This window comes from Podarcis filfolensis (assembly GCF_964270895.1).
Source record: "Podarcis filfolensis genome assembly, chromosome: 6".
In the NCBI taxonomy this organism is placed as follows: domain Eukaryota; kingdom Metazoa; phylum Chordata; class Lepidosauria; order Squamata; family Lacertidae; genus Podarcis; species Podarcis filfolensis.
In genome coordinates, this window is record NC_139609.1 from 6,237,717 (window position 1) to 6,265,360 (window position 27,644).

Genomic DNA, 27,644 nt, shown 5'->3' on the forward strand with positions numbered 1-27,644 from the left:
TCAACAGAGGCATGAAGGCAGACTCCAGAGAACACCCATCACCACTGATATGCATAGGTGAGGGAGGGGAATATGATGTCCGCATGAGTACCAGGCAACTCCCCAAGGCTGCTCTTTACTTTGTTTTTCCTGTCTCATCAATAAAGAGCAGTCCCCCCCCTTCCTTTCAGCCCTTGTGACCTTTTATTGTTTGATTTTCTACACTAGCAGCCAATACTGTAGCAAGGCAGGTCATTTGGCTCCAGTATTAGAGTGTAGAAGGGAATTCTTAAGGAAAGGGAATACAGTCAAACCATGGTTCTTGAACAGCTTAGTTGCTGAATGTTTCGACTCCCTAACGTCGAAAACCCAGAAGCGAGTGTTCCGGCTTTCGAATGATTTTTGGAGGTCGAATGTTCCATTTGCAAGAGCCAATCAGAAGCTGCACCTTGGAAGTCGAACGTTTTGGAAGTTGGACATCCTTCTGGAACGGATTACGTTCGACTTCCGAGGTTTGACTGTATGTGCATTTGTACTTGTTGGGTTTACTTGATAGTCCCTTGATTGACTTATTGTAGGCATCAGGGAAAACTTGGTGCATAGGGCTATAACACCAGTTTGCACATCCTGTCCATTTCTTCCCATTGGGAATGGAAGAATGGTAAGTTCTCTGATGTTGGCTGCTCCACACACCTTTTATTTCCCCTCAAACTCCTGGAGTTAGAAGACTGAGACTTCTACTTTCTGCCTGCCAATCAGAGGCCTATTTCACATGCCACTTGGCAGGAGAGTCTTCCTTCCCTGTCAAGTGACTCATCCTGAGAAGTCCATGCCAATTTATATTGGGTGCTCCAGAGTGACAAGTGTCAGGAAGCATCGCCTGCTCTCCATTTGTTCTGTACACAAGAGAAACTAGGCCTAGTTGGGAAACACACAAAGCTCTTTTTATGCAGAGCTAAATACATTTTCTGTCTCATTTGTCATTACTGATACTTAATTGGATGTTTCTCATTCATTTATTTCACTATAAACTTTTTGTCTTGCAAGGCTTTTTTTCAGCTACTTATGACAATCAGCTTGAACTTTCTTTTTTTGTTTTCAGGATAACTCAAACTTGCTTATTTTCTTTAATAGGAAAGCAGAATCTACACTTTCACAAAGTAAAGAGGAGCTAGATGACTCAAAAATCCTTTATTCCTCATTTGAAAGTTATTCAGAATCGTCGAGATCAAAGGCACATGATCAGAGGTAAGAAGCATAACTTATACAGTTACTGTCAGCTATAATGGTAGTTAGCAGAGGAAGACTTTGAGCAGTACTTGATGCCTAGTGTTTCTTCTTCTAGTCCAGACCTGCAGCTCTTTTGAGCCCGCAAACTCACATGGGATCAATAAAATATTGTAGAACATAGTATATAGCTAGCTGTTGGATCACAAGTCATGCAGGCCTATCCAAGGACCATTGCATTAGCCGAGTTGCTATATTTTGGAGTGGCGTTTAATGCTAATCTGATACCCCATGACATGAATATGAACTGAATTCTTCTTCATGGTTTCTGTGCAGTCACATAATTTTTGCACTTATGCAGAGCCTCGTTCAGAAACGATCTAAAACTAAACTAGAGTTGTTGTTTTTTAATGTGCAGCAGCACACTGTTGGTATTATTATTATTATTATTATTATTATTATTATTATTATGCATTTATTTATTTATTCTGAGACGTGTTTTACAACCCTAATTCAAGATTCACTTCTGTGCTTTTATTATACCTTTTCCTAAAACAGCAGCAGCAGCAGTTGCCAGGGAAGTCCATCTGTTTCACCTTCCAAGGGGACCAAGAAACTTTCCCGTCGTGAAAAGTCAGGCAGCTCCATTGAAGAGCAGGCTCCTATGGCTGTGAATGATTCTTTAATGAATAATAGTATTCCATCCATTGCAGATGAGAGAGGTGGGTCCTTGGACGAGTACTTAAACTACTTCAGTGTTTACTCCTAGTTCTGTTCCCATCTACTTGATGCTTGTGCTATTTCCCTTGCTCTATTGATTGTTCTGCTGGTGGAGTCACATAGAAGAAATATAAAATGGTGAAATATTTACCAGGCTGTTGCATGCAGCACTCTTTCCCCATCACAGGCAATCCACAATTACTTTTATATGTCATTTTCTGGTTAGCCAGCCCCTTGAGCTGCTGGGGAATCTGCAGTCTGATAATGACACCAGGATAGCCACATTGAATCCTGGCTAACTGTTGCTTCCAGCCTCCATTGTTCTGGGAGCCACTGACTGAGTGTTCCTCCTTCCTTTGTTCTGGGAATCACTGAGGTTGCTTGTTTTTTTAAGTCACGAGTCTTTACATCAGTGTGTGTACTTGTTTACAAGTGAGTGCTATGCAAGATGCAACTTCCTGAGCTTGATTTCTATTACACAAATATATCTTAAGTGATGGAACGTCAGATGGGGCTTGGTTATTATTGGCTGACAGCATGTTTCATGGAGCAAAAAAATCTGTTGCAATTTGAAGTTCTTTTGTGGGAGGAAACATGGGCCTCCAGGAAGCATATTTAGCTCCCATGCTGACATTGCTACTTATTGATATCCTTTTAGTCTTTGACCCCATACTTTTTGACATTTCTTGTAAGCGGGGAAAGTGCTGCAGATTGGAGATAATATCTACTCCATCATCCCAGCTCTTGAGTGTCCTGAATACCATTGAAAGGGCATGTTGCCGATCAGAAGGTTGGTGTTTCGAATCCCTGCGACGGGGTGAGCTCCTGTTGCTCTGTCCCAGCTCCTGCCAACCTAGCAGTTTGAAAGCATTTCAAAGTAGATAAATAGGTACCACTCCGGCGGGAAGGTAAACGGCTTTTCCGTGCGCTGCTCTGGCTTCGCCAGAAGCGGCTTAGTCATGCTGGCCACATGACCCGGAAGCTGTCTGCAGACAAACGCCAGCTCCCTCAGCCAGTAAAGCGAGATGAGCGCCGCAACCCCAGAGCCGTTTGCAACTGGACTTAACAGTCAGGGGTCCCTTTACCTTTACCTATGTGCAATATATGGACCCTTTCCATCATATGGACAGGTGTTTTGGTAGTTTATTTATACATACATACCCTGCCCACCTGACGGGGTATAATTCAGTATAATTCACAGTCATCTACGATACTGATCATTCGGTCAGTATTCATTTACTTGTATTGCTCACTTCGTTAAGCCATACGTTCCACCTACTACATGAAACTACTTCATACATTACTCGTTCTGTAATGCAAACTTTCCCTTAATTAAGTATTTTTGGGGGGTTTTCTTCAGACTCAGCCTCTGTAGCAACAGAATATTCTCTTAAATTTGATGAGTCCATGACGGAGGATGAGATTGAAGAAAAGTCATTCCGGTCCTTGCTACCTTCTGAAAGTCACCGCCGGATCAATTTGAAGAAACGAGTTCACCAAGATTATTCTGATGAGGAGGCTTTCCCTGGAAAGACTAGCGTATCACCTGTTAAAGTAAGTTTTCAATACTCTGCAGCCACATATTTGTTGAGGCTCCTCTAGTTGCTTTCAGAACCTTTCAGTAAATTTTAGTGAGGATGTCCTGTACATAAATGAACACCATAATTGTATAGTATCTGCAGACTTGGAAAAACTGTGGGCATGGTATATCTTGTGAAATTCTGCAGGGTACAGGAACCTCCTTTTGTGAGCAAACGGGGTCCAGGGAAACAAACTGCATAATACAGTTGTAAGTGCATGTGCATTTTCAAAGCACTTGCATACTTCTTCATGGCCTGAACTTAGTTTTTTAAACCAGCTATTCATTTCATACTTGTTTGGAAGGATGCTTGATCAGAGAGGTGACATCCTCTTTAGTAATGCTTCTTATCTTAGCAAAAGTACTTACCCTGTTATACAAACATTTACATTTGGCAAATGTATGTTTTAAATTTGTTTTCTTGTAATTAGGAGCTAAGCCTGCCATTCTCAGGAGGGCAAGATAGCTTTTCTAAATTTACCATGGAAATGGTGCGGCAGTACATGAAGGAGGAAGAAGTGCGGTCAGCTCACCAGTCGTCACTGCTTAGGCTACGTGAAAAAGCACTGAAAGAGAAGGCAAGGGCTGAGCTAGCCTGGCTGGAACACCAGAAAAAGTAAGAGTGTTCAGAAAACATAATGACCCCAAATTTAGTGGTTTGTGCTCCATCCTAGGACTTCTTTGCTTTTCTGTCAGTTTTGTTAAACTCTGCTTCCAAACCCCTTTTGCAAATGTTCTGAATGCCACGAAATAATGATTAAACAAAGAAGTGTGTTTGTAGTTACCCAAATAGAAGCCCTGGGGGCAAGGTTGGTGCACAGTTGTGCTGCAGAAGCAACTGCAGAAGCCAGATGGAGTTTAAATGAAGTGTGATTTTTTAAAAGCATAGCTCTGCCTCACTTGTAAGGAAACAGTGAGTCGTTCTGTATATTTCATAGTAACTTTAATATATTCTATCATGTGGATTCTTGAAAAGCAAAGAATTACTGTCCATCTTTCTTTTGAGGGAGATCTTCCAGACAGTGCAATCCATTCTTCAGCTGATCACCCTACTCTTTTTCACACATGTGAACCGTCAAGCGCTTATTGCTTGCTGGTTCTAATATTATTACAGAACCTGATCATCTGTGATGGGATTGGATAGTTCCATTTCTTGGCCTAGCACCTGGAGATTAGAATTGCCTCCAAAAAACAGTTTGGCTATTTCTGCCCCTGAAAGGCCCAGGTTCTTTATCCCGTAGGCCCTATGTTTTGGGGATTATGGTCCTACTTGAAGTAATCAGCTAGTACTAAAAAATGAGTGCTGCTGCTGTCTCATCAAGAACAACCAAAATGGCCAAATATGAGGTACCAGGATTGCATAGGGTTATTGCCCACCTGGTAAGTGAGAGTGTGAATGCCATGGTTGCCCTTTCAGGTGTTGGCTAGTGTAGGCACAGGAAGAGCATGTCTGTATAGTATCCTAAAGCCATCTGGCATGATGTAGAAGCATCTAAATTACTTCAACACATTAGCTAGATTTGAATTAGTCTATTAGAACAAGATTATATTGGCTATGGGGCTTCGATGTTTTGTGCTCCAGTTCCCATCACCCCCAGCCAGCATGAACAATGGTCAGGAACAAAATGAGTGTTGTAATCCAAAACATTTAGGGTAAAGCTGTCCAAAGTCTAGCAGAATTGGGGGAGGTGTGTAGTTGAAAAATTCCCCAGGGGGCAGTGGGATCCTTGTGGGGTGGGGTCGATGTGGGGTGAAAGATGCTGTGTGCATTTGCATAGTCCCCTTTGACTAGACTTGACCATCCAGGTGTCTTTTACCTTTACCTGTGCATTTGCTAACCAAAATAAAACTGTATTACCAATACTTAAATGAAAATGAAAATCCATAACTACCAAAACAGAATTGCAATGCAGAAGTGAGAGAAAGTGAACTTTCCTTGCCTTGATTCTCACAGGCGTTTACGAGACAAAGGAGAGGACGACAGAATGCCTCCTATCCGAAAGAAACAGCGTGGTCTACTTCTGAAGCTGCAGCAGGAAAAGGTAAAAATTAATTTTAAATCCACCTGTGCCGAGTTTCTCCTTAATCACTGAATTTTGATCTGGTGTATAGGGCTGGGCGAGATCTGGTTTTCAGCATAGTGCTATATCACCACCTAAACATTGTGATATACTGATACTGATCACAATGTCTGAAATAAGGTTGGAGCTATGCAGAGGCATCGTGATAACAGCTTTTCAACATCGCTGCATATCACCAGCCAAACATCGCAGTCTGGTGACATGCCACGATGTTGAAAACACAAGCTGCATTGGCCTCAGCCTGCAAGACATCGGGTAAAATTGCCACAGTGTCCAGCGGGGTGGGACATGGCAGCTTGTTTGTACGGCTCAGCTGGGGCGCAGGAGGGCTCCCCATCCCCAGCAGAGCCTTCCCTGGTGCCCCCCCCCGATTGTGTGGGAGCCAGTGCTGGACTGGGGAATCCTTTAAATGCTTGAAGGGGAGCGGCAGCTGCACACTCCTTAGCTGAGCAGTTGAAAGATGCAGAGGGAGGAACAAGCTGTGTTGGAGCCTCGCCAATGAAGCTTTTTTCTCCCTCTGTGCAGTATGGGGGCATAGTGGGATGTCAGCGATATACCACTGAGTGAAGCCGACATCACTGTCTGCTCCTCATACCAGTCCTGGGCGATATATTGATATATTGCCCAGGCCTATTGTAAACTCCTTTGGGAATTTATTTTCGGCTAAAAAATTGGGAGACGGGGAATGTTTTAGACAGTTGCATATAAAAAACATTGTCCATACTTTAAATCTTTGAATCTGAAGCAGACATGATGTATGAGGAAAGTGAGAGCGGATGAATGGAGAAAATGAGTATTGGAGGTGAGGTACTGAATTCAGAAAGGGGCAGAGGGGAGGAACAAAAACCATGGGAGAAAACGTAAGTTTCAACCAGTGCATTATAGAAAACGCACTGGAATAGGACATTGCAGAGAGAAGGTAGGTCTATTTCAAGAGGGTTGGAGCCAGTGAAACAAAGGACGTGGGAAGGAACATTGATTGACAGAAGAGAAGATGAGAAGATTAGCAGAAAAGTTGAGAAAGCTAATTATTAGAATAAAAAGCTTGTAATGAAAGCAGGAAGTATAAAGTAGTGATAGGGGAGAGAGATGTGGTCCAAACTACAGGTGAAGACAAACATACCAAGCAGCATAATGAGGAGCAGAAGTGAAAGGCTGAAGATAAGAGAGAAGCCTGCAAAAACATTACTGCTCTTTTTTTGTTTTGCTTTATTCTTCTGAACTCATAAAGGCAGAAATCAAGCGTCTTAAGGAAGCCAATAAGGCAGCCAGAAAGGAGAGGCAACTGATCCTTAAGCAGCAGGAAGAGATAGAGCGAATACGGCAAACCACTATGAAACTGCAGGAAAAACTGAAGTCTGCAGGGGAAAATAAACAGGTAAGCAAGAGCTGGAAACATGCACCTGAGAGTTAGCCTGTTGTTTTTATTTGTAGCACTGCAGTTCTCAGATTGAATGAAAAATAATTGAGACAAAAAAGAGGGGTATAAGTTTTTAAAATAAATAAGCTGGTCCTGAATACTTTATTGCTAACATTTATGCTTGAAAAAGGCCAATCACACAACAGTGACTTCTAAAATAATAAGATCTGTTTTTGTTGCTGAAACTGCAGATTGCGCTCATAGGTCTAGAGTTTCTCAGTATAATTTCTGTCCCACCCTTCCTCCCCACGGAGCTCAAGGTGGCAAACAGGTCCACAATTTAAAAATGAAAAAAGCAAAAACATACTGAAGCAGTTAAAACGTTCTAAAAACAATTGCATCTAAAAGCATTTACAGTTAAAAATATTTGCATCCAGTGATATTGGAGTTACCGGTATATTAAGATGCTGATCAAACCGTATATAAAATTGATAGAGGAAAATATTCCGTAAAAAATGCAAGGTACATGGATATAGAAAGAGAGAGATAATAGCTAGAGAAATATGTATAGATAATAGAAAATAGCTTTTTACATGTTGAATATCTATTTGGGTTTTTTTGTTTTTGGTCATAGGAGCATTTTAGTGAGGACGATGTAAAGCGAACACGTTCTTCAACCCCGCTGCCATCAGATGCAGAAACATGGAGCCTATCCTCTGTTTCCGGCTCTGAGACCAGTAGCATTATGCAGAAACTGAAGAAAATGCGCAGCCACATGGATGAAAAGTAACTATTGGTGGTTTTTTTATTGATGAGATCAGTAACTGGTTATAAGGTTGGCTCCTTCTTTGGGGTTTACTTTTGCTTCCTATAGCTGTAGTGTCATTTCAGTTTAGCTAGCCTCACTGGTGGCTTGGCATTGTACATTGAACATATGAATGATTGTGAATATACAAAGTTGCCTTGCCATTTCGTCAAGTATCGCCTATTCCAGGGATAGCCAACATGGTGCTCTACTGACGTTGCTGAGCTCCAACTCCCATAATCCTTTGCCATTGGCGGTGCTGGGGCAGATGGGAGTTGTTGTTACTTTGTTTGTTCATTTTATATCCTGCCCTTCTTCCCGCAGGAACCTGGGGTGGCAGACACAGCATTAATAAGATACTAAAAACACACACAAATAAACTCACAGTTTTAAAACATTCTTTAAAAAAAATCCAGTTTCAAACATTCTCAATGAGTGATCTCAGGGTTTCCAGGAACAGTGTATTCTGATCAAATGCCTGGGTAAACGCAAATATTTTTACATTTCCCCTGAAAGTCAGTAATGAGGGAGACAGACCTACCTGTCACAGAAAAAGCCCTGTCATGGGTCACCACCAGCTGAGCAGTCCCCAGTCTCAGCAGAACCAACAGGTCCTCACAATTGTAGGATCTGAGGTGGTTGGGGCTCTTTTGGATACTTGGTCCCCAAGCCATTTATGGCTTTAGTACTGACACCATGAATTTGACCTGGTTAGCTCACTGGCAGCCTGGTGACACATTGTTCCATTGGGTTGCCCCACTTCCCAGCCTAGCCACTGGATTCTTCAGTAGCTGCAACCTCCAGATCATCTTCAGGGGCAGCCCCACATTACAGTTGCCCAGACAGGAGTTCACCAGAGTGTGGACAACTGAGTCCTAGGCACTCCTAGCCACTTGAGATTCCAGTGACAAGTTGGAATCCAGGAGCACTCCCAGACTATGTGCCTGTTCCTTCAGGAAGAGTGCAACCCATCCCAGGACAGTTTAGACACCTAATCCCCAAACAAAAGAACCACCCACCTATAGCACTTCCATCTTGTTATCAGGATTCAGCATCAGTTTATTAGCCTGCATCCAGCCCTTCACTGCTTCCCACACACCCGTCCAACCAACACCTTCACAGTCTCTCCTGATTTAGATGAAATAGAGAGAAAAAATTGTGTGTCATCAGCATACTGATGGCACCATGCTCCATTTCCCAAGATGGCAGCTCTCAGCAATTTTATATGATGTTAAATAGCAAAAGAGACAAAATAAACCCTTGTGGGACCCCATAGCCCAAAAGCCATGGAGCTAAGCAACATTCTCCTGGTACTACTATCTGATCATCATGCCGCAGGTAGGAGCAGAACCACTATAACAGTTTTTCCACCTCTCTGAGTCGCTGCAGAAGAACACATGGTCCGCCACTGAGAGGCTAAGGTGAACCAACAGGGTTGCATTCCCCCTGTCTCTCTCAGTCTGGGTGACTATGGCTGTTTTGGTGCCAAATCCTGGCCTCAAACCAGACTGGAATGGATCTAGATAATCTGCTTCCTCTGACAACATCTGGAGTCCAACAACGTCTGCAGGGCACCACGTTAGCAATTGCTGGTCTATTCTTATAGGTAACAAGAGACTGTCTAAAGTCCTGGACAGGAAGATCTCTCTGACATCCCTTTTTGACTGGACATGTTGCGCATTGAACTTGGGACCTCTTGCATGCAAGATGCATGCTCTCCCACTGAGTTATACAAAGCATCCTCTATTGTTGAGCGTACACATCTTCTGCAGGGCTGCAGCTGTATAGATACATTACTTTAATGCATAATGCTTGCTAGATAATTTGATATCTATCTCAATGCAGCTTGTAAAGAGGTGGTCTTTCTCTTCAGCTTTTGCTACCTCCAAACCAAATGTGATCTTTGAAGCTTAACCTCGAAGGCTCAAATTCATCAGGAGAACAATTCATGAAATAAGATGGTGCAGCTTGAGGTTGTGTGTTGGGTTGAGTACTTGCATTAAAAAAGGGGGATTATTTTATTTCTGTCGTATGTAGTATTAGGCATCTTCCCACTGGTGAGGACTTTAAACTGAAATACTGCCTTTCAGTCACAGTAAAATTTGTTTTTATTAGTTCTATGCAGGATTTAAATTCCCATGCGGGGCTTTGGGTGGGTGGGGCAGGTGCCAGGGTTTCCATAAATGCACTGGGGTTTGCCCTCATTGCTACCTTCAAAAAGATGCCCCTGAACGTCAGGATGCTGCCTGGCACCAGAGCCAGCAATAAGCCATGGCAGTTTGGACTCTCCCTAAGACACACACACTGACAGTTTTTGACACACACACCCCGGCTCTATTAGGGTCTGCTGTCCATGGAAAAAAGTTGCTGGCTTCCAAGATGATGAAGACACAGCGTGTTTCTTTTATGTTTAAAAGAAGCATATATCTGGTATATTTCAAACTATTGCATTTTTTACATGTGCTTAATGGGAGAGTTCTTTAATAAATTATTCTGCTAAATTACCGTATTTTTCTCTCTATAGGACGCACCGGACCATAGGAGGGGGAGAACAGGGGGAAAAAATATTTTTCTTGTTCTCCCCCTCTAAAACAAGGTGCGTTCAAGGTGCATTCACCCGAGCTTGTGGGGCTGGTGGGGGGGGGGGGAGCGCTGCTTTCCCCCACCCCCAGCCTCAAAGATCCCTGAAGCCTTTGGAGTGCAGCACCCCGCTGCCCTGGAGAGGTTTGTGCGCAGCTGTCCCCAAGCTAGAAGAGCGAGACGGAGCGCTCCACAGCGCTCCCTCTCCCTGTTCTGCCTTTGGGCTTAGCGGCGCAGCCTGCATTCGCTCTATAGGACGCACACACATTTCCCCTTAATTTTTGGAGGGGGAAAAGTGCGTCCTTTAGAGCGACAAATACGGTACATAGAAGCTTATAGCATATTTACAACAACAGGCAGCTTAGCCTCCTGTTTCATGTCTGGAATTGGCAAGTCTGATTGGAAAGCAGAATATTTTGTAAATTGTCAAAGATGCCGACAAATTAGAGGATGATGCTCTTGGGCTTTCTGCAAAACTAGGTTTTATCTGACAGTTTGTAGGATTCCTCCTCTAAGGAATTATCAGGATCTATGTTTGGTTAGAGGAGAAATAAAAGACTTTGTCTGTAGTTTGCATGTGAACAGGAGCATGCTCTGTCAAAGAATTAAGCCCTTGTGATCCTGGCATATTCAGCCCCTTGACATGGAGCCGTCCCAAACACAAGTGATACTTCATGTTGCTGTACCTTAGTGAGTTCTTACTGTGCATGTATAACTGATTAGTGCCTATGAATAGCATGACTTTTACCGTTTACCAACTTTCTCAGCCAGTGCTTTGTTTGGCTTTAACATTTTTGCCATGTAGACATTTTAGTAGAGATGATGTCCTGTTGCAGAGCAGTATTTGAAAAGGAAAGTGTGTGTGTGAAGTGTGAAATCCGAAGAATAAAACCAACTTCTAGTGGAAAATGACAGCATATGAACTCTTCAACTGACATTAGTTTTCTACATCGTTTTGAAGTTTTGCGCCAGGAGGTTCTGTGCATTGAAGTTGAAGCTTTTTTTTCTTTTTATTTGGCGTTCATTTGCTTAGCTTAGGGCAGTTCATTAGAGTTCTCATTAGTAGGAATGTGTCTACTAGCTAGAACATGGCTTGAAACCTTTGTTCAAATGATCAGGATAGCAAGCCTTTCAAAATTCAGTACTGAAATGGATAGATGGAATCCCTTCCTCTTATAAACAATGGGGGCGGGAATCATAAAATGCAGCAAGATATGTTTTGTAGTGTAGAAAGTGGCTGGCTTTTGACAGGGAACGAAGGGTTGTAGGTAATGCATGGTTACGTTCTGTTGCCTTTGGAGTCTTCTACTTGTGGAAAGACGATGTGTTTGACATTTAAGACCCATTTGTGCAAGATGCTCTCCTGCTCTCATTTTTCTGTCTGTTTCTTGCTATCTTGGCTTAAAACTCTTCCTCCTTATTTTGTAGACACTGCTCTCCTGTTCACTACTTCTTCTCTGTCTTTACGTCTCACCACTGGGCTTCTCTCAGTGTCTGTTTTCCCAACCTCCATCCCAAATTCCAGCTGTATATCTACAACCAATTGGTCAGGTAACGTTCTACCTTTTTAAGTGGTAGACTCTTTGATCGAGCATGCTCTGTTCAGTTTTACATGACTGGGAGGCTCTTCATGAATTGGACGGATTTTTCACAGCTCTTACCTGGTAATTCTGTAGATGTGACTGGCAGTCTCCTGCCTCTCTTAGTTACCCAATGCATAATTTAGTGTTAGAGAACAATGGTTTAGGCAGAGATTCTGAGATTTAATTTGTCTTTTAGCACCTACCTATCAGCTGAGATCACCAGTTTTGAGATTTTTAACTGTATATAAATAAAAGATTCTTCAGTTCAATTATTTGCTTTCATTAAGCTGTTCAGACTGATTTGAAAATAATGTTGGTGCCTTGTATATGGCCACATTGGTTGAAATTTATCCTGCTCAAACTAAATTGCTTATAAATGAGCCCAAATCAGAGTTAGGAATAATGATGCAATCTAACCAAATGTGTTTCTGTTTCCAGTAATTGCATCTTCCACCAAATAATTTGGGGTATTTTCATGGTGGCCTGATTTTTAAAAGGCATGGATACTAGGGTTAGCAGAGGGAGGTACAGCAAGCAAAAGTTGTTGACTTGCAAAAGCCATGTGGGAAACAAGAGACACAATATAGTTCTGGACTCTTTATTTCCTTGACACATGATGACTGCTTTGCCTAGCTCCTGTTTTTAACCTTCACAGGATCCTTGCTGTTTCCAATATTTTCTCTCTAATTATGAGGTTCAGACTTACTATTAAAAAAAAATAAAATTAATGCGTCTTACTTAGCACAAGACTTTAAAATTCATTGCTTTCTCGGTTGAAAGACATCAAAATGGAGAAAGGATGCTCCCTGGCACCAGATCCCCCTCCTGCTTCTAACTTGGAGAATAGAGACCAGTGGGATCATGAAATTTCCAGTGTAACAGAATGGGGGGGGGGGGAAATCAAATGATCAGAAGCAATCATCACCCCACTGTCTGTTGGGTTCTGACTTACGGACCTAAGCCTTTGGCATGTGGAACAATAAGCTTCCAATTAAAGCTTTGTCTGAACATCTCTATTTTAACAGCAGAAGAACCCAAACCTAGACAACAGCGTAGGGCAATTGTTTAGGTATGCTTTTTTAGCTCCCATGGAAAGTGTGGCTTCCATAAGCGGCCACCTGGCAATTGACACTGCTGTGGTTTTAGGTTATCTGACTTCTACCCATAGGAGCCCAGTAGGTCCCTTTGCCCCCCCATGAAATATTTGAGCCCCCCCAAAGTTGATGGACATTGCCATTCAAATGGTGTGCATGTGCCACGTCTTGTGATCGATTATGCCCCAATAATTTATTCACATTGGCAACCATGCATTTACCTGAGCATTTGGTTCTCCTTTGTCAAATTTCCTTATTCTGCTAAGGAAAATTAGTGAGTAGTCTCCTTAGGAGGAGATCCTCCCTTGTCCCAGTCTTCTGCTTCCTTTTGTAGTATATGAAACTTGAACATTTTGGTTTTGTTGCTTAGAACTTTCAAGAACTGCTGGGAAAGAAGTTCTGGAAATGTAATTGATATAGCTTTGTGTCAAGGTTCATTGGAAAGTCACAGTAATAATTACCTTTTAAATATCTACTTCTCAGCTTTCTAGATCAGGTTTTTGCAATCTTCATCTTGTGCCCCATTTACAGTATCAGAGGATGATGTGGTCTGTCTCCAGGGGGCACCATTTATGCTACCATTAAACAGCAATTATTTATTTATACATGCATACATACATACATACATACCACCATAGGGAGGCACTATTCAAATTTTTTTTCTGCCACCAGGGTTTGGCTATTTTTGTGTTCACTATTTGTATTTCTTAAAGCCCTGTTCTCATGGTTGACAGTATTTCAGAAGAACTATTTGTTTCTTCAATCTCTTGTAACCTGGGGCAGTAGGAAAATGTATGGCTTGGTGGAGATGTGTGCATTCCATCTCAACAGCTTCTTTCTGGAGGATTACATTGATGTTCTGGGCAATAGAGTCTACTGCAGTTCCTGACACACTTTGTTGATGAGATAGAAATCCTGAATTCTATAATTGTTTGCAAAGCATCCAGATATGGAGGTGAATTGCTGTACTGCTAGCAATGCAGTTATATTAAATTGTAAGCCTAGACTTACAATTATCTGTTACTTCAAATAATCTAGAATTTATTTGTAACATTCTTAAATTCTGTGCTGCTCACTCTTTGTTCTGTTGAAAGATCAACCTGGATGGGAACTCCCCCCCCCCCTTATTTTTTAGGGCAGGTTGTGAAGTGACATGTATTAACTTCTGTTGCCTCTTCTTACTTTTTCATGTATTCTTGTTGTACTGAATTAGCAACCATGATAGTAATTGAAATATTGATATTAAATAATGTACCTTAAGCCAAACATGTTAATGGAGGGTCAGGTACCTTGTCTCCTACACTTTGTGGCACTTGTAACCAATATCTCACTGTTTTGTTTGCCAGGTTTTTGACAAAGCGAGAGCAAAAATTGATGAAGCGTCGCCAGCACGCTGAAGAACTGCTGGAATGGAAACGTCGCTTAGATGCAGAGGAAGAAGAGATACGTCAAATAGAGAAGCAAGCCCTGGCTGCCTGGGACATGGAGCTGCTTAAAGCAAAAGTGAACAGAAAGGGGGCCGGAGACCAGAAATCTGATGCAAAAGGTACAAAAATGAGAGGGTGCTTTTGAGAAAGACCTTGATTGGGTTCTGATCATGGAGGAAAGACTCATGCAGTTGGCCCAAAGTCACAGGAGCAAGATGATCCTTTCCTTCAACATGGAATTGCACCACAGTGGAGCAGCTCTCACATCTTCCAGAGATAGATAGTCTGATCAAAGGGTTATGCCCATTTCACATGATTATTAGACAGATTCTTCTTCTTCTTCTTTTTATAGCAGCCACCACACAAAGGGAGGAGATCATCAGTTAAGCATTGGTTTAGCTGCAGTGTGACGGTTCTTGGTAGTTGTGGTTTTTTTCTGGAGGGGGAAGTATACTTGGTTCACTTGATATAGCCGCCTGTGCGGGTGGCGCTGTGGGTTAAACCACAGAGTCTAGGGCTTGACAATCAGAAGGTCGGAGGTTTGAATCCCCACGACGGGGTGAGCTCCCGTTGTTCGGTCCCAGCTCCTGCCAACCTACCAGTTCGGAAGCACGTCAAAGTGCAAGTAGATAAATAGGTACCGCCCCAGCGGGAAGGTAAACAGCGTTTCTGTGCGCTGCTCTGGTTCAACAGAAGCGGTTTAGTCATGCTGGCCACATGACCTGGAAGCTGTACGCCGGCTCCCTCGGCCAGTAAAGCGAGATGAACACTGCAACCCCAGAGTCGTCTGCAACTGGACCTAACGGTCAGGGGTCCCTTTACCTTTACCTTTTCTTGAATGGTTGACCTTGTCTTGAACTATTCTAGTTCGTTGCATTCGGTGAAGAACTAATGTCAGTGCTTTGATCTGGCAGGATAAAGATGGTAACAATGACTTTTCTTCAATCACCTTTTCCTTTATAAGAAATTGGGGAAAATTGAAATTGCACTCTGTGTGAAAAATGAAACATTAAAATTCCAGTATCAGTCTAAATGGCCCCAAATGTAGTGAAAATTCATGATTAGCAGTATAGGAACTTTGTTTATTCAGTATTTGAAGGAAGGAGGTATATAACTATACCTTACTCTATTTTATAAAAAAAATTATTGGTTTTACATTTTAGTTTTACATTCAGACACAAAATACAATCATAAAGTGTAGAATTCTCTTAATTCTCAGACTTCCTTCCTTCCCTCCCTCTGTGGAATCTGCAAATAATCACTTTCCACTGCATATCATATTGTCATCTATTTGTCCATAAATACTCAACTTTATCCAAAGTTCTTTTTCACATTGCAAGTGTTCTTGCAATCCTGCTAATATTTTTAATTGTTTACAGTGTTCTCTCAAATAAGTTACAAATTCCCCCCCAGTCTTTATTAAAGTTTTTATCATCCTGGTTTCCGATTTTCCCCAAAACATTTTAGCCATTTTGGCATAGTCCATCAATTTTGTTATCTATTCCTCTCTTCTTGGAATCTTCTCTTCCTTCCATCTCTGGAATAAGAGTATCCGGGCTGCCGTAACTAGTCCCTAGTCTTACCTCTTTTTCCTTTGGCTGACATCTCCAAGGAAAATAAATATGCATGAGTGGGATATCTGGGGCCTTTGCTTTTTGTCACTGTGGTTGTTGCATACTTCACATAACATCACTTTATAGTGATGACCCTAGGGCTATCAAAAGCAACAATAAAATATTTGTAACATTTAACTGAATCATTGCCAGATGCATCTCACTGGACAGCAATACCTCAAGCATCACCTCTCCCCATATGAACCAACCCAGACCCTGCAATCATTATCTGAAGCGCTTCTTTGTGTGCCTCCTCCGCAAAAGTTTCAAAGGGCAGCAACACAAGAACAGGGTTTTTTTTTCTGTGGTGGCTCTCCGCTTGTGAAATGCTCTCCCCAGAGAGGCTCACCTGGTGCCTTTGTTACGCACCAGGCAAAAACATTCCTTTCCTCCCACGACTTCAGCTAATTTAATAATCTATGGTCATTTAAAGTGGGGGGTGGGTATTGTTTTTGTCTGTTACTATGGTATATATTTTGTGCTTTTATATTGTAAATAGCCCCATAATCCTCAGATGAAGGGTGGTGTAGAGATGGTGGTGGTGATGATGATGATAAATTACTAATTACAATTGCTTGTTGTTCAATTGTGCCTGTGATCTTTCTGTGAGGATTCATTAATTTTGGGTGTGTCCCTCACCTCAATAAAGGGGAATTAAATTTGTAGTCAGAACATTTGTATCATCTCTGTATGTGAAGGTGGCGGTAGTTATTGCTCTACTGACTCTACTCCACTATCTTTTCCCAGAAATAGCCAGTGAAGATGAGTCTTCAGTGCCACCATGTTCTCACCTGAATAATGAAAGTTCTGTCCCTGAAGAACTGGGCAGTGTCACTGTTGAGAATTGCCTATCAAACATCTCTGAGGACCAAGAGCAGTTGGAAAGCCTGGATCACAAACCTACTGAAGAAATGGTTTATAAACATGTTAGTGGATTTGTTTATCACTGTACTAAAACCATGTTGCACCGTGACTAAATATTGCATATAGTTTATTTTCTTCTTGGAAGAAAAAATAGCATTAATATTTTGATTTCAGCAACTTGTAGTATATCTAATTAAAGGGCTGCAGATAGAATTTTCCTTAAAGTTCACAGATGCTTAGCAGTTTGCTGTAACTAAAGAACTATGACCAGAGAGTGTTTTCCATACTTGTAATTGGTCTGTTGAAAATGATTATCAGGATGCATGTTTCCCACCCACCTCCCATGTCAATTTTACAAGCAGATTGCTTTCTTCCCTCTTTGAATAGTCTCCATCCAAAAGCAGCACATCCCTGTCAAAGCAAGAATCTAGCAAAGGAACCCACGGAACTGCGGAGCAGCAAAACTTATCTACAATATCCCAAGATGTATCTTACTGTTGGTCTGATGAATCTTTTTCCATGACTCAGTCAGGTACGTATTAGAGCTTCGGGATTACTATCTTTTATTTCAAGCATAAGTCACACTCAACATTTAGGCATTAATATTTCTTTCTTGCTGGGGAAAGTACATATTGATTGTTTCCATTTAGGAAGCTTGTTCACTAGGGTAAGTGTCAGTGTCAATTCTCAACACTCCCCCCCCCTTGGGGCTTTTTGGGCTGAATCTTTAAAAAATAGGTGTGAAGGTATGTAAGCTTGAAAAAGCTCGGAGTTCTACCAAGATTCCATTGATGAAATCAACATTACCTGGGTGCCTAACTGCACTTAGCTTCATTGATATATGAACAGGTTTGTGAAGATTGCTACATTAAATATTAGCTTACTCATGCATCACCTTCAAACTAGGTGAAACTTAATAGCATGAGCAAACAAGAGAAGGCCCTGACTCAAAAATCATATGATCAATCAATTAGTAAAGCAGTAAAAAAAAGCAGTACTACGCATTTGTCTCTGAAATTATGAAAACTTTCCTTATCAGAAACTGCATCTGATCAAAGTGATGTTGAAGGCCGGATTCAGGCTCTGAAGGATAAGTTACGGAAGAGAAAGTCTGTTGTTTACCAGCTGAAAAAGGAGCGGAAGAAGAGGTACAAGGAGAGACTGAGAGCCCAAGAGGCTAGTTTGATCAAGCAGTTAGAGGTAAGGATAACTTGAAAGAGGTGTTTTAAATAGTCATGGAATCTATAAGAAAAATCATTCTCTCCTCCAGCTTGGTAGCAATGGTGCCACTATATCCATGTTTCCTTTTAAAATGCACAATTTTAAAATAGTAATCACAGCTTAAAGGTTGCAGTTTTCAAAGATTCTATAGTCTTAGTGGTGCTGACAAATAGGGAAGAATAATGCTCTTCTGAGGTACAGTTTAGTTAATATACAAAAGCGATTTGTAAAAAAGAAATTATTTTCAGTTATAGCATGCTGTATTGGCATATGTTCAGTAAGACTGTCAAGGTAAACTTAAATTAAAATGGAGCAAAGGGAATTTTCACAAGAATCTCATCCTCTGTTTCTATTTGTTCACTGATTTTCAAAGTAAGAATTAAAGTTCTCAGACTTTCCTCACCTATTCTCAGACTTACGATGAATTCATCAAGAAGACTGAAGCAGAACTGAGTAGGGATCTGGAGGCAACCTCTACTGCAAAGCCTCAAATCAAAACCCCGTCTTCACCTACTGAGAAACCAAAGATCAAGTCATCTTCACTGACTAGGTAATACAGTTGTCTTTCTAAGTGTATGCCATTGTATATCTCAAAAAAAGTTTATATCTCTTCCAGATACCAAAGTTAAATTTGTTTGTTGTATCACACTGAGTTGGAGATTAAAACTTATGGGGAGATCGATTTATTTTTTTTAAAAATGCCCTGGCCTAGATAGCAAGTTTTGGCCAGGTTTTTTTTTACCATGTTTCTTTAGTGACTTTAGCATATCACACTTTCACATACCATAATGGCTGTTGGTTTCCCTTTTTTTTTTTTTAAGGTCAGAACCAACAAAAAGTTGGAAATCGATAACTGATTCTGAACGTCCCAGAGGGTCCTTGGAGTCCATTGCAGAGCATGTTGGTACGTAGCTTGAAAAACAAATGCTTGCTGATGTTGTCTCTGAGGAAACCTTCCTGGGTATTTACAATATGCAAACTGTATGGGGGGTGTTGTGGGTAAACTATATCCAAGATAAATGATTCTTCCTTCTTTGGGGCTATAGTTTTTGAAAGTAATGTCAGTTCAATCAACACTTCCCCCAGTAATTAATTGTAACAGTTTCTTGACTACAGCCTTGGAAGAAGGAGGTACAATTTCGGAAACTGTTTCATGCCGAAAGTATGAATTTCAGAAATATAGTTTATATTGGTATCAAAGTACTGCACATATTTCCAAGTGTTTTTCACCCCTTCTCTGTGTGCGCAGTTACGCTGTGTCTTTTCATTTTTCTGTACTTCTTTAAAGTTGAAACGATGCTGTATTAGAAAGGGTGCACAATACTAAAATAGCAATTAAAACTTTTCTACGCACAAAAAGGATTTTAGTAAGTCAGTTGCCTCAACCCTTTCTCTTCCTTTTTAAAAATGCCAATTTGAGATTGAAATCAAATAGATACCAGATAAAAACGTTTAAATTTGGTTTAAATGTGTCCCAGAGGACTCTCCTCAGGTCGCGTCCCCTGTCACCAGGCCATGTTCCTCACTGTCCCTGTTCTGCATGCCCCTTGAGTGCTTTTGCTTGGCTGGAATGTGTCCTTGAACTGTGATCAATGCCCCTTGCTTGCCTGGATGGAGGTGGTGGAGATACACACGTCTTCGTGTGTGTCTGTATGTATGTAACTCTTCAATGTTTGCATGGCTGGAATGTAGCCAGCTTTACGAAGGCTAGGATCGCTAGGATTCTCCACCCACTTTTGCTGTTGGCCGCATCCAGCACTGACACATTGCTCCAGAAAGTTGCTCATGATAAAAGTGCCTTATCGATCAAATCCTCTCCTACATTGAGCAAGGAACTGCTGAAAGGAGATGCCTTGGTTTCAGAAAAGATTTCCATTTGCAAAGAGCCAACATATTCAAATGATTTTGAAGTGTCTTCCTCAGGAACAGAGATGTCAAAAGCCCTTGAATAAGATTCCTCGCCCCCAGTTTAAAATATTCTGTTCCTTCCTGTGAATGGAACGGGGCTTTCCTTCCTCGCTCCTTCACTCTGGAATTCTCACTGCTCTTACCCCAAATCTGCTGGTGAGCGTTAGGGACCCCCTGGAACAGTGTGGGATCTGGTATGAGGGACTGCAGATAGGGATGGGAGCTAGAAGAAGTCATTTTGTTGTGACTGGAAGAGCCACTTCGGATATATAGGTTTGGCACTGTAAGATAAAACTACAAAACCGTATTAAGGATTCTTAATACAGGGATATGACTGTAGATATGTGTAGTCTCTGTTGGTCCTCAAAACTGGGGAAAACACCGTGGGAAGGAAAAGAAACAGGAAGAAACCGTAGGTGCTTGAAGAAACATTTCCGCCCTCAGTGGTTTAAGAACTTGGTGGAAATTGCTGTAAAAATGTGCTCCTGAGGAGGAATTAATTCTAGAAATAAATCTGTCTTCAACTATGTAGAGGCATTTCCTTGTTTTTTCCTGCATTGTACCTCCCAAGTTAATTTCTGTGGTGTTCTCTCATTCTTACTCTCTCTCTCTTTCAACTCCATGAATGTAAGCCAGAAAAATGCAGGTGATTAGCATTTCATAATGTATCTTGATACAACCTGTTACCTATTATGTTGCTAATTGATAGTTTTCACTGTGTTGGAGTTGTGAACCTCCAGAATCTTGGATGTGCACTCTTTCATTTCTCCACTCACTACCCCCTTCCCATTTTCTCTGTCCAACTCTATTGCCCTCTTAGTGAAACATTGGCCTTTTAAAGTATCTGTGAAAAGTTTTACATATATATTTCTTGCTGGATATAGTGCTGTTCTTAACTGATATGTTGTTCAGCCCCTCTGGGTTATTTTGTAAGGAAGTTGGGATGTACATTTTTAAAATAAATGAAAAACTACTTCACTGCACAGTTGTTTAGCCTGGCTATCAAGGATTACTTTTTCATTACAACACAAGCATTATTGACTTAACTGCTTTAATAAGGTTAAATTGCAAATGTTATACAAAATGATGTTAAGCCATTCATGTCTTTATTCCCACCCCCAGATGCTGCTTCTCCTGAGAAATCTGTGTCTGCGTACACCAAAAAATTCATTGAAGCAGAAATTCAGACCGAAGAGCACTCCCGAACACTATCCTCATTTGTACAGTCCCCAAGAATATCTAGAGCAGAACCTGGTGGTTCATTGGACAGTTTGGCCTCTTCATCTCTCTTCAAAGACTTAGGAGACTTAAGCAAAATATCCCATGTGTCCCAGGACAGGTTTGAAGATGCAGAGAGTTATGATTCTATTGTTTCCACTATTAGATCTGTGATACAAGAGGAAATTGAATCTGTAAAATCAGAAGAATCAGAGGCAGAAGTTTCTCAGAAGGTTTCTGAAAGATGTGATGCTTATAAATTTAACAAAGAGCTGAAGAGTTCACCTCCGGCTTCCCTAAAGACAGATGTATGTCCTGAGGCTGAGCTGTTGGAAAAGAACCAGATTGAGTTGGCTATTGTATGTGTTGAGAGAAAAACTGAGATGCCAAAGGAAACTAACAAGGATGATAAAAGTGCCTTATCGACCAAATCCTCTCCTGCGTTGAGCAAGGAACTGCTGAAAGGAGATGCCTTGGTTTCAGAAAAGATTTCCATTTGCAAAGAGCCAGCATATTCAAATGATTTTGAAGTGTCTTCCTCAGGAACAGAGATGTCAAAAGATGAGACATCTCTTACTGAATATTATAAGGATGATTTTGACACATTTACACTGTCCCCTGAAAAAGACTCTAGGTCACAGGGGGAGAAATCTTGCTATACAAAAACTCCTAGGAGTAGTATTGAAAGTGACGACGAAGTAAGTGAATGTCTCAGTGACAAGTCTTCATCTGTGGCTGGCAGTGTTCATTCAGAGAGATTATTAGAACTGAAGTCACCCACGGAATTTATGAAAAGTAGGGAACGCAGTGATGTGGAAGAGGAACCCTCTCATGTTGATTCATCACTTTGGGTTTCCATTTCCAAGACAGAAGAAGAAAACATTTTGAGAAGTTTCAACCTTGGTGACAGAGTTCTTGTGAGTAATATCCAGCCAGGTACACTGAGATTCAAGGGCCTGACAGAGTTTGCTAAAGGCTTTTGGGCTGGTGTAGAGTTGGACAAGCCTGAAGGAAATAATAATGGCACTTACAATGGCGTTCAGTATTTTAATTGTAAGGAAAAACATGGTATTTTTGCTCCTCCACAAAAAATTTCTCGTATTTTGGAAAGTTCCAATAATTTCATGGACACAGCTGAAAACTCTTTATGCAAACAAGAGCTAAATCACCACAAAGTGGATCAAAATGAAAAAGAGAATCTTGAAGAGGAGAGCGAAGGAAGAAACCTAAGTAAGAAATGTCCCCAGAATAGTTCTCCAAGAGATGCATCTACCGTAGAGGACTCACCTGCAGCTGAAGATTGTATAACGTTTGCCTCTCCGCTCCTGGACTTGCTGACAAAAGAAAGAAGCCAATTAGAAGCACAACTTAGAGTCCCATCCCAAAAGGAGGAAGAACGGATAGAGCAAAAGAAAAAGGTTGGCTTGCTGGCCGATAGCCTCCTGCAGGCTTTTGTGAAGGACACAGTTCATGAACTGCGGCAAATTGGGAAGGTCAAGAATGAGAAAATCCAGTCTAGCAATCAAGACCTCTGTTCTGTCCAAGAGAAAAGATTGGAAGCTAATGACCTGCAGAGCACTTTAATTTCTGAACTGGATGATGGCGAAGAAGTTTATTCTCCAGATATGTATCCCAGAGCTGTAAGTACAGTCAATCTCTATTGGGGAGGGGGGAAGACTTCTGCAGGGAGCTCTGCAAAACTCTTTCCAAACCTTTTCAAGCTCTGGTTGTGGAGCAGACTTTTGAAGCATATGTGATTTTGACAAAAGGATGGGGCAACCCAGCTGTCAATCATGTGGCATCATTGTGACATAATACGATAGGTGGATTACTTGTCGAAGTACGCCCACAGGTTCCAGCCCTTGGAGCTAAAAAAGGTCCTCTACTTCCAGTCTAGCCATTAAGTCTTATGACTGATGAATGGAACGGGGCTTATCTGGAGCTGATGCCTACTAGATTCCACTGTGTATCAAAATGTGGCATACACTATAGGTGAAAACCACTACTGTTCTGAGTAGCAACCACTTTCTTTTTATTCTACAGGAAAGCCCTGTGTGTTGTGCCAGTGGTCAGGAAGAGCTTGCCAAGAGGCTGGCAGAACTGGAGCTTAGCCGGGAGTTCCTGGATTTATCGGACGATGAGCAAGATTGGTTTGAAGAAGACTTTGGCTTGAGTTCTCAAAAACTCGTTCAGAAGGAAGCAGAGGACTTGGCTGTGCTGCCTGAAACAGAGCCCCCCAAAGTACCTTCCAAGCCGTGTGAAGAGCTATTGGCTGTCCCACACACTGCAGAAGAGGTGGAGGAGCTGGTGCATGCAGCAGCTGAAGAACTATGGAAGTGCAAAAAGCTGGGGCACGAGATTCAGGCTTTCAGGCTCCCCAGAGACCTGAGCGATTCCCCCAGAGATGATGACATTGAAGCTGTTAGTGAACAGATCTATAAACAGGTACATCAAGGGAGACAGTTGGGATTGTTGCTCTCAGATCCATGTGAAAAATTTCTTAGGAATCCTTTGGAAAAGAAGGAATGGGCTCTTTTGGCCTCCAGCTTTATTTAGTTAGTTAGTTAGTTAATACATCTATCTCACCTCTCCTCTAAGAAGTTCCAGGCAGCTTCTCCTTCCTGCCCCAATTTTATATTTACAACAACCTGTGATTAAGGTGAAAGGTAGGAAGTAGCCGAAGGTCACCCCCAGAGCTTATATGACCTAGTGGAGATTTGAATACAGCTCTTCTGGGCCTTAGTCCAACACAAAGTTAGGGGGTGCATGCAGGGGGTTTGTGTAGGTGTGCAACAAGAGGGGGACCGTTAGAAAGTAATTCTAGAAGTTGTACCTCATCAGGAAGATTCACCTTCCACATTGAGAGACATGCACCAGAATAGCTGTGGTCACTATGCAGGTGTAATTATAAACCACAGACTGCATATTGATAGTCCTGGAGAATACACCATCTGAAGCTATTTTTATTCTACATTCTTATGTTTACCAAGGCTGTGTTTGACTTAACAAGAGAGATTTTTGAAGAGATCTTTGCAGAAGATCCCACTATTAACCAACCCATTTGGATGAAATCCTGCAGAATTATTACTGGTTATTTCCATCGAGTAAAAGATCCAAATGATCTAGAGGAGATCAAGGTAAGAATGAAGCTGTTAACTTCATTTAGGGACTTGGCACACTTCATCTGTAAGCCAAAAAAAGTTGTATAGAAATAGCTTATAATTTTATCTAGAATTTTTAAAAGCAAGCCATGACCCATACAATGCATATTATCTTTTAGTTATAGCAAGAAGACTTAAGCTCTGCCATGAATACATGACTGCTCTGACCTGTATTCTGGGATGTAAAACTGATGAGCTTTGTGGTTCACAAATAAGTTTATAATAGTTACTGCTGTAGTTAGGTATCAAGTTGCTTTATTGTAATTGAACTAGCACAATTCTGAGAGTCCTTCCTGGATAGTATGTTAAATTCACTACATTTTAGTTTCTGAGGAAGAATATATTCTTGTCACCTCTTAAGATGACTATTCATAGTGAATAGGATTTTACTGTGTTTAACTACTATATAAACCGACAACACATTTTCAGAATTTTCACAAGAACGACCAAGGAAACATGTTATATCTTCTATTGTACATCCTATACCCAACAGTACAAAATTCTTCATTGGATATCTTCCACCTATGAATTGTGTTGGTAGAGAGGATTCTGTGAATAGGATATATTTCTTTCAAATATATTTAGCTCATTCTTATATACTTTGCCCTAGTGTTTCATAACAACAGAGGTGCTAAGGCTCTTAAGTTTAAAGAAGGAGCCGAACCACAAAACGGACTGGCAGAAAATGATGAAATTTGGACGGAAGAAACGTGACAGAGTGGATCATATACTGGTCAGTAGATATTTCTAAAATTAGTTGCTGAAACATTTACTGGATAGCTATCAAAGGACAGGGAGTTCATCTGCTTATCAATAAAATAATTTGCCCTTCTGTTCTTATACTGAAACTCATGGACATGCTCCAACCAAAACTGAGCACATTAAAAACCCATTAGACTTAATGGAATCTACTAACTCCAGAGCAGAGCATTTGCTTTGTATTAACGTCCTGAGTAGCAAGGACCCAGTGTTTGCCATTTGGGGCTGCCTTGCTAAACCAAGCCAAAAATGGTTGTCATCAGCTTTGTCTTCCTTCCATCCTGCCTTGATGGAGACAAGCACTTTCATTCAATAGCAGCCAAGGAAAACACACACACACACACACACACACACACACACTTCTATTTCCTGCAGGAAAAAGAGGTGGGGAATACACCAGATTCACCAGATGCTTGATGGCAGTGTTCAGAACACCCATCACTGTGCAGAAGCCAACAAAATCACAGCCACCCTTTCCTGCTCCAAAATAGAAAAGTGCTGGGGGTTTGAGCCCTACATGTTTAAAATGATCCAAGTGTCTTCGCCACAAAGCTACCAAGCTACTTTCAGCCTTCCTTTCAAAGAAGGGGGAAGAGAGGGGATTCCCATGCAGCTCTTGGGACAATTCTCAACCATCTCTTAACTTTGGTGTTAGAAGGAAGGCACACACTGTCCAGAGTAAATACTGAAACCTGGCAGGGAATTTTATTTGACTTGTGAGAGTAGAATGGGTGCTGGTGGTGATGTAAGAGTTCGGAATTTTACTTCATCTTAAATGGGCATATACAGTATATACTCAGTCATGCTGTCATTTCATTGTATTGCACAGTATGGGTGGAGCTTAAAATCACTGTCAGTTGTCAAGACAGACATAACAGTGGAGGTTGGGGTATAACACTACAACTGGCCTGAAGCCCTAGTGTGGAGTGAGTGTAGTCACTGGCAAGCACAGGTTATTGCAATATTTTCAAGTTTGCTTTTAAGCTGTTATATAAATGATGACTATATTATGTTGTTCATAATAAAACACTTGTGTTGGTTTCCTGAAGCCTGTTCTAAGGTGGGAGGAAGCAAAGGTAGCTGCAGGCTTTTACAAGAACGTGCTTATTCTAAATATGTATACAGATTTGTATTTAATAGTAGGAACTTTCTCTCCCTCTGCCCCCTCTAAATTCTAAGACACAGGAGTTGCATGAGGAAGAAGCACAATGGGTGAACTATGATGAAGATGAGCTGCAGGTGAAGATGCAACTGGCAGATGGAATTTTTGATGCCTTACTTAAAGACACTGTTGATGTCCTTCACCAGATTAATGAAAAACACAAGAAGCTGCTGCCGGTCTGACACAGAATATTTTTTTCCGTAGCAATATGGTTTTACCTCTCCCCCTTTAATAAACTGGAGTTATTAAAATGAAGAACCATGTTTACTATTTAGTTTCCGTTGCTCGATGTCTCGTGCTCTAACCCAGTTAGCACCTCCGTGAGTGGTTCCCCAAAAACCACTCACAGAGGTGCTAACTGGGTTAGAGCACAAAACACCCATCAGTGGAAACTAAATAGTAAACATTGTTCTTCATTTTAATAACTCCAATTTATTAAAAGGGTGAGATGTAAAACCATATCGTACTCCAGTGACAGAAGCTATATTTTACTTGGATATACTGAGCTGAGCTGCAGAACCAGTTTGACATGGTGATTTACACAGACACGTACACACACACTTCGTATCTTATATGAAGCGTGTGTGTAAATAACCCAGTCAGACTGGTTCCCAGGCCAATTCCTGCTACCAATCACACCTGCAGCTCAGCAGATTATAATTGCAACCTTAACACTCTGTAAACTGTAAGATATCCAGGGTAGTCCCTGTGTATACCAGTGTAAATATCTTTGTTAATTTGAGATGTACTTTAAGAGAATAAAAACTGTAAATAAACTGGTTTATAAATTATCCCAAAAAAATTTCTCTTTTTGAAACGTGATCCTAATTCTCTCTCTGTATATGTGTATCTTATTCTACTCCATTAAAAAAAATATTGCATATATATACACACATACATACATGCGCACACACAAATACGCACGCGCGCACACACACACACACACACTTCTGTGCCATTTATTCATATTATATTCACATCTAAAAACGATCTTTAAAAATTCACAGTAACCTCCCAGAGCTTCTGAGGTGACTTTAAAGGAAGACAAAACAACAACACAATTTTAATTTGTGTTCAGCCTGAGACACAAATCTGAGAAAAATGAGGGGTTGAGAGAGCCACGAGATGGAAAAACTCTTTTCCCCCACCCTTGCCCCTCTACTGTGAGGCCTGGACATGAGAGTAACAGCCCTCTCCCATGTATGGCCACTTGGAAGGAAGCTACACTGCATTCAGCCAAGAGACAGGCCCAGCACCACCACAAACCTTTCCAAGGCAGTCACCTCAAGCGGCACTCTGGGAG

General features: G+C 41.3%; 1 protein-coding gene across 50 annotated transcripts in view; it reads left to right on the forward strand.

Annotated features, from left to right (window-relative positions):
• Positions 1 to 27,143, forward strand: part of CEP350 (centrosomal protein 350) — a 60,265-nt gene extending 33,122 nt beyond the window's left edge. For 31 of the 50 annotated variants that reach the window (XM_083619711.1, XM_083619755.1, XM_083619742.1 and 28 more), the window contains 19 exons: positions 1,114 to 1,227; positions 1,765 to 1,928; positions 3,287 to 3,480; positions 3,937 to 4,121; positions 5,460 to 5,547; positions 6,818 to 6,964; positions 7,581 to 7,732; positions 11,760 to 11,882; positions 14,355 to 14,554; positions 16,796 to 16,974; positions 17,300 to 17,444; positions 17,952 to 18,112; positions 18,547 to 18,683; positions 18,955 to 19,037; positions 21,164 to 22,899; positions 23,303 to 23,704; positions 24,250 to 24,396; positions 25,031 to 25,153; positions 26,359 to 27,143. In XM_083619711.1, the coding sequence (XP_083475837.1) occupies positions 1,114 to 1,227; positions 1,765 to 1,928; positions 3,287 to 3,480; positions 3,937 to 4,121; positions 5,460 to 5,547; positions 6,818 to 6,964; positions 7,581 to 7,732; positions 11,760 to 11,882; positions 14,355 to 14,554; positions 16,796 to 16,974; positions 17,300 to 17,444; positions 17,952 to 18,112; positions 18,547 to 18,683; positions 18,955 to 19,037; positions 21,164 to 22,899; positions 23,303 to 23,704; positions 24,250 to 24,396; positions 25,031 to 25,153; positions 26,359 to 26,523 (4,645 nt within the window). In that variant the 3' untranslated portion in view covers positions 26,524 to 27,143. The remainder of the gene's footprint in view (positions 1 to 1,113; positions 1,228 to 1,764; positions 1,929 to 3,286; positions 3,481 to 3,936; positions 4,122 to 5,459; positions 5,548 to 6,817; positions 6,965 to 7,580; positions 7,733 to 11,759; positions 11,883 to 14,354; positions 14,555 to 16,795; positions 16,975 to 17,299; positions 17,445 to 17,951; positions 18,113 to 18,546; positions 18,684 to 18,954; positions 19,038 to 21,163; positions 22,900 to 23,302; positions 23,705 to 24,249; positions 24,397 to 25,030; positions 25,154 to 26,358) is intronic. The other 19 variants (XM_083619752.1, XM_083619754.1, XM_083619728.1 and 16 more) reach the window with 4 other exon arrangements.
• Positions 27,144 to 27,644: the final 501 nt, after the last annotated feature.